This window comes from Myotis brandtii, unplaced genomic scaffold, assembly GCF_000412655.1.
Source record: "Myotis brandtii unplaced genomic scaffold, ASM41265v1 scaffold698, whole genome shotgun sequence".
Classification (NCBI taxonomy): Eukaryota; Metazoa; Chordata; class Mammalia; order Chiroptera; family Vespertilionidae; genus Myotis; species Myotis brandtii.
The window spans coordinates 1,102,079-1,108,294 of record NW_005370731.1 but is presented as its reverse complement, the minus strand read 5'-3'; the positions used below and the strand labels follow the sequence as shown (position 1 = coordinate 1,108,294).

Here is a 6,216-nt window from a genome sequence, read left to right as displayed (position 1 = left end):
TCAGTCCCTGGGCCCCCCCAGGCCAACGGGGGCTCCTCGGGCGCAGGGTGCTCAGCTTCTGCCCGGGCCCCACTCAGTCCGGGGTCCGAGTCTCAGCTCCCCTCCCCCTTCTCTCCCCAGCGCCCCCGACCCTTTAACTGGCCCCTTCCCGGCCCCCACTGCCCAGGGGTCTAGGGCCCGGCCTGGGCCCCCCCACCGTTTCCGGGGTTCAAGCCCCGCCCACCACCGGTTCCCGGGGAGGGGGGGGTCCCTGTAACCTGCCCCCCTCCCCTGGGTCCTCCCCCAGGCTGCGGCCCCTGCGCTACCACTATCGGGCGAGCCGAGGGGGGTGAAGGTTTGCGCGCGACCCTCCAGAGAGAGGGATTTAAATAAAATTTGAATAAATCCCCTTCCTCAAGCAGAAGGTTGGAAGGATAGGATGGAAGGAGGTAGGGAAAGGGGGAGGGGACAATCGGGGTGCCTCAGCCCCCTTGGTCCCCCGGCCCCGCGCAGCTTCGGCCCGGGGCCCTGGCCGCCTCTCTCATCCCTCCAGAGCTCCTTCCTCCTTCCTCCTCTCTTCCCCCTCCCGTCCCTCCTCCTTCCCTCCTCCTCCTCCTCCTTACTCCCTCCTTCTCCCAGAGGAACCCCGCCCCCTGCCTCCTCCTTCCCTCACCGATCCACATGCCAGGACGAGCACGCGCAGGGGACGACGGGAGTCGTAGTCCTGCGGACCTGGTGCTACCGTGGGAACAATGGGGCGCTGGGGCTAAAGGGACTACAAATAAGATGGCGGAGGGCGTGCCAAACTGAGCGCGGAGGATGCCGGGAGTTATAGTCCGGTTGCCCGGAGGCTCCCCGTTGCAGAGCATACAGATGGAGGGGGAACGATGACTACAAACAAGATGGCCTTCTTCCCCGACCCGACCTCCTTCCCAGGCACTCACACGCCCTCCTGTCCACAACCCTCCGCGTGTGTGGTACCTGACGGGAGTCGCAGTCCGTCTGCTGCCTTCCCGCTGCCATTTCTACTTCTCAGGAACAATGGAAAGGTGAAAAGGAACGAGGACTACAAACAAGATGGCTGCAGAGGGGCGTACAACCTGACTAGTAGCCGATCTCATGAGGTGCGATGGGAACAGTAGTTTTTGTAGGTTGCTAGTGTTCCTTAAGAATGACGACACTGGGGGGTTAAGGAGACTACCATAAAGATGGCAGGTTACCTAGCCTCTTCCCGTCGCCTCACTCTACCACCTTGAGCACCTCGCCCGCCTGTAATATCGGAATCCCCCTCCCGGTGGCGCAGAGCCTGGTGGGAGTTGCAGTCTTCCCGTCTCTTCTATTATCTCCGGTCGAGACAATGGAAATAAAAAGGGGCGGGGACTGTCTGCAGAAATGGCGGCCGAAGAGAAGGGGAGACGACGACCTGGGATTTGTAGTCCACGCCCTAAGGCTACTCCCTGCGAAAACCGGGGAAAGGACTACAGGAAAGATGGCGGCTCACCGCGCTCCCTTTGTGGCAAGGCCTGCTGGGGGATGTAGTCCTTTGGCTTCTACAGAGAAAGGACGGGGGCTGCAGGAAAGTGTATTAGCGCACGCAAGCCGAACTGCGAGCGAACGCGAACCTGGGGTTGTCCTCTCCCTGCTACCCCCTTCTCGGTGCTCTGCCGGGAAATGGAGTCCCAAGCCTCCCCTCGTTAGTGGAGGGGGCGGGTTTATGTCACTAGTGGGATCAGTGCCGGCGAGGGAGGAAGAAGGATGGGCAATCCAAGAACATGTCATGTCCGCCTCCCTGTGTGGCGAGCACTTAGTATTTCTGGGGCGGCTCTTAAAGGAAAGCACATTAGTATTGTCGCGACAAGGGGGGGTGGTTCAGGCCGAAAGCACCGTCATGCTGCTTGTACACCTCATATCCGATGCTTGTTTCCCCATTCACAGGGAATCGGTATCTTTCAAGTCGCGAGGGTTCCAGGGAGAAGGCTCTGAGGTCATGCAAAAACCCCGCCCCGCCTTCGGAAGTCACCAGCTCTCAGTTTTCACATCTGAAAAATGGGGATAATGCTACCCACCTCCAAGCAGAGTTAGGAGTGTAAAGACAATGGTCACGAGAGTTCCCAGCTCAGGGCCTGCCATGGGGCACGTAGTGGTGGTCCCTGTTTCAAGCTCCGTCTTAGCCCAGTTGTTCTGGGCTCCCAGGAGTCCATCACGCTGGAAGTGCGCTCCAGGCGGGCAGGCTATCTATCCCCAGTTGAACCTCCTTCTCTCCCCGCACCGCCCCGCCCCCTCGGTCTGGTCCTCCAGCGTCCACTACCGAGCACTGCTCCTAGGGGGCGCCCATTCTCCACTTGACCGAGGTGCTACTTCAATCGGAGGTTGTAGGCGCTGCCTACTGGCCAGCCTCCTCTCCTCTCCGGCCAGCTTTGGAGGGATCCTCCTAACCTCAGCTGCCAAAGCAAACGGAACTGCTTTCCACCTCTCTGCCTTCTTGCCCGCCTTTTCTACCTGGGAAAGGGTCCTGCGAAAGACTCGATGGGTCTGGCGCTGGCCAGTAAGGTGTGAAACCCTAAGCTTGCAGGGGCTGAACTGAGAGGCTCCTCCTAGCTCACGTTTATCAGTCAGGAAATCATGCTGTCAGAAGGATTGTCTCTGTGTCCTCATTGTTTTAGCTTCGGCTTGCACGATAACTTCAGGAAAGCTTGGGAACAATTCCCTCTGCCTGTTAGGCCCTTCCCCTCCTTCTGTTCCACTTCTCCACCCAACTAATTACTCACCCTCAGGTCTCTGTTTAAATGCCACTGTCCCAACGAAGCTTCCTGTAATTCCCATTTGAGATTCTCTTATTGACTCTTCTGCTGGATTATAAGTTTCATGAGAAATCCACCTCACATGTTAAGTGCTTCCAGCATTTCATTTGATCCTCAAAAGAATGCTGTGAGGTAGAATTCCATTTTGTAGATGAGAAAACTGGGGCTGAGAATGGATGAGTTGTAGTCAGGATTCAAACCCAAGACTCCAGAGTCCGTCTTCATAACTACTGGAACATCCGCAAACTGATCAAATCCAACCCATGTGCATGTTTGGTTTGGCACAACAACAACAAATTCTCAAGAAAAAATGGATTTTTACTTTAATTTGAAATCCTGAAGTCTAGCAACTGGGTGGGTAGGGGGAAATGGCAGAGTTAGATTATAAAGATATAAGAAATGCCCTGGCTGGTTTGGCTCAGAGGGTAGAGCGTTGGCCTGCAGACTGGAGGATCCTGGGTTGGATTTCAGTCAAGGCACATGCTCGGGTTGCTGGCTTGATCTCCAGTGGGGGGCGTGCAGGAGGCAGCCGATCGATGGTTCTCTCTCATCATTGATGTCTCTATCTCCCTCTCCCTCTCTGAAATCAATAAAAATATATTTTAAAAAAAGATATAAGAAAACTTTTACTTTTCACTTTATAACCTACTCTACAGTTTGAGATCTTTACCATAAGCAGATATTATTTATATGCTGAAAACATGAGCTGAAAATACTATAATCTAGCCATGTTGACATTAAAATATAAAGATGATAGGGAAGTAGGGGGTTGGGTGAAAAAGGTGAAGGGATTAAGAAGTACAAATTGGTTGTTACAGAATAGTCATGGGGATGTAAAGTACAGTATAGGGAATGTAGTCAATAATATTCTAATAACTATGTATGGTGTCATGGGTATGAGATGGGTATGAGATTTATTGGGATGATCATAGTAAATTATATAATGTCTACTCACTGGGATGTACACCTGAAACATAATATTGTATGGCAACGGTAATTGGAAAATAAAAAATGATTTAAAAAAAAGACGAGCTCAGCCAGCATGGCTCAGTGGTTGTGTCAAACTATGAACCAGGGGGTCACCGTTCTATTCCTGGACAGGCATATGCCTGGGTTGAGGGCTGTGGGGCATGCAGGAAGCAGCTGATCAATGATTCTCCCATCATTAATGTTTCTCTCTCTCCCTTCCTCTCTGAAATCAATAAAAATATATTTTTAAAAATTTAAAAGACCATATTCAGACCTTCTCAGACATAAGTGAGCTCAGGGAATACAGCACCCATGAGCCCCTTTACTTTTGTACAAAAATGATGTTTGGCCCTGGCCAGTTGCTCAGTGGTTAGAGCATCGGCCTGAGGACTGAAGGGTTGAGGGTTCAGTTTCCCATCAAGAGCACGTAACTGGGTTGCAGGTGTCCCCCCCCCACCCCCCACCCCCCGTAGGGGTGCATTCGGGAGGCAACCAATCAATGTGTCTCACATAGCTTTTTCTCTGTCTCCCCCCCCCCTTTCCATTCTTTCTAGAAATCAAAGGAAAAAATATCTTCAGGTGAGGATTAACAACAAAAAAATGATGTTTGTTTTCCGTCAACCTTTTTAATGCATTTTGTTTAAGTATCTTTGGAAGGATGGCTGGAGGCCACTGGTTAGCGGTAGCTTCCCATGCGAGGGCCTGGGCTGTGGTGCTGCAGACCAGCTTCAGAGGCAGGCTGGCCCATTCAGGCTCTGGTGAGGAGCTGCTGGAAGCAATGGAGGGCACCTGCCTGCTCTCCAACCTGCCTGCAACCTTGGAATGAGCACAGCACACTGAATTCAGGAGCTGGAGCAGCCCACTAATCCTGCGGTTCCTTTAACAGTGGCTGCTCTTCCTTCTCCGTCTCTTCTGGGTCTTTGTAGAAGTTTATAGCTTCTGTGTCAGCAGGGTAGGCGAGGTTCTCCTGCAGGAACAAATAACAAGCACGTTTTAGGTGCCTTGTAACAGCCAAGGTCTGCTGCTTGCTCAAGCCGCACGTCTCCTGCTGGTCAGTGGAAGGCGGTCTGCTCCTCAGGGCGTGAGGTGGAGGGAAGAAGCTCAATATGAGCTTCTGTGATCGCCATCTAATCACAGAACGGGGAAGGAGGGCTTGGTGAAATGCTCACTGGTTTTTTAGCTTCTTCCCAGAAGAGACACATGACAGTTCTGCTCACATTGTATTGATGGGAATGTAAAATGGTGCAGATACTATGGAAGACAGTATGGTGGGTCCACAATAACTTAAACATCAATTTAATGTTGAATTAGTTAATTAATCAAACACCTAAAGGAGGCAGAAAACAGAACTCTTCGCACACCTGGAAAAAGAACTGGAATATTTGTGAGCAGCCCCAATGACAAGCACAGCTTCCTATGGGCCCTGGGGACGTTAGTCCCACCGTGTAGAGGATTTTCTGGGCAAGCACCCACTACAAGACACTGAGTGGATTCTTTTGTTGTCACATGATATGGCAATATCCACATAAAGTGAACTGAAAACGCCACTGTGAGAGGGTGGTGGGCAGCCCTGAGATCACAATCACAAAGAGCAAAGCTCCCCAAAAGCTGTGTGGATCTCAGTGTAAGACCCCAGAGGTGAACTGCTCAGCAATGGGCGTGGCTTCAGGTGGCTGCAGAACCGTTCATAGGGCTCTTTGGCCAGTGTTCCTGGAGGAGCTGAGGTCAACAGTAGTTGAGTTTCTATTGGTCATCCACGTTGAATTTCTCCCTGAGGCGCTTCAAATTGGTCATGTAGATAATATCACATTTCTTTTTGCAGATGGAATCCTTCATTTGGGAACCACGATTGATGCTCTGAGTGGGTTCCTGCAGCAAAGGCTCGGGACATCATAAAAGTTTCCCTTTTCTAAGATGGGAAAGTATATATAAACTAGAGGCCCAGTGCCGGCCGGCCGGGGCCTTCCTTCGTTCCACGCCACCCCCTGGTGGTTAGCCCACATCATAGCAAGCAATCAAACTCCCGGTCTGTCGAACTGCCAAGGGGACACTTTGCATATTAGGCATATATATATGAGGCCCGGTGCACAAAAATTTGTGCACTCGGGCGGGGGTCCCTCAGCCCAGCCTGTGCCCTCTCGCAGTCTGGGACCCCTTGGGGGATGACCACCTGCTGGCTTAGGCCCGCTCCCCAGGGGATTGGGCCTAAGCTGGCAATCAGACATCCCTCTGGCAGCCCAGGAGGCCTCGGGGGATGTTCACTTGCCAGCGGGGAGCAGGCCTAAGCTGCAGTCAGACATCCTTAGCCCTGCTGAGGAGGCGGGAGAGGCTCCCACCACCACCACTGTACTGGCAGCCATCAGCCTGGCTTGTGGCTGAGCAGAGCTCCCCCTGTGGGAGCGCACGACCACCAGGGGGCAGCTCCTGTATTGAGCGTCTGCCCCCTGGTGGTCAGTGTGTGTCATAG

At 52.8% G+C, this 6,216-nt stretch overlaps 1 protein-coding gene and 1 long non-coding RNA gene across 5 annotated transcripts in view; one reads left to right on the top strand and one right to left on the bottom strand.

Moving 5' to 3' along the window:
- The window catches only part of FBXL19 (F-box and leucine-rich repeat protein 19), a 22,436-nt gene extending 20,933 nt beyond the window's left edge, over positions 1-1,503 (bottom strand). For 3 of the 4 annotated variants that reach the window (XM_005882057.2, XM_014529802.1, XM_014529804.1), the window contains exon 1: positions 961-1,044. In XM_005882057.2, coding sequence (XP_005882119.1) covers positions 961-1,002 — 42 coding nt within the window. In that variant the 5' untranslated portion in view covers positions 1,003-1,044. Of the gene's footprint in view, positions 1-960 lie in introns of all 4 variants that reach the window. The other variant, XM_005882052.2, reaches the window with a different exon arrangement.
- The window catches only part of LOC106724036, a 22,088-nt gene continuing 15,878 nt past the window's right edge, over positions 7-6,216 (top strand). The window contains exon 1 of the long non-coding RNA XR_001359785.1: positions 7-334. This is a non-coding gene — a long non-coding RNA (uncharacterized LOC106724036). The remainder of the gene's footprint in view (positions 335-6,216) is intronic.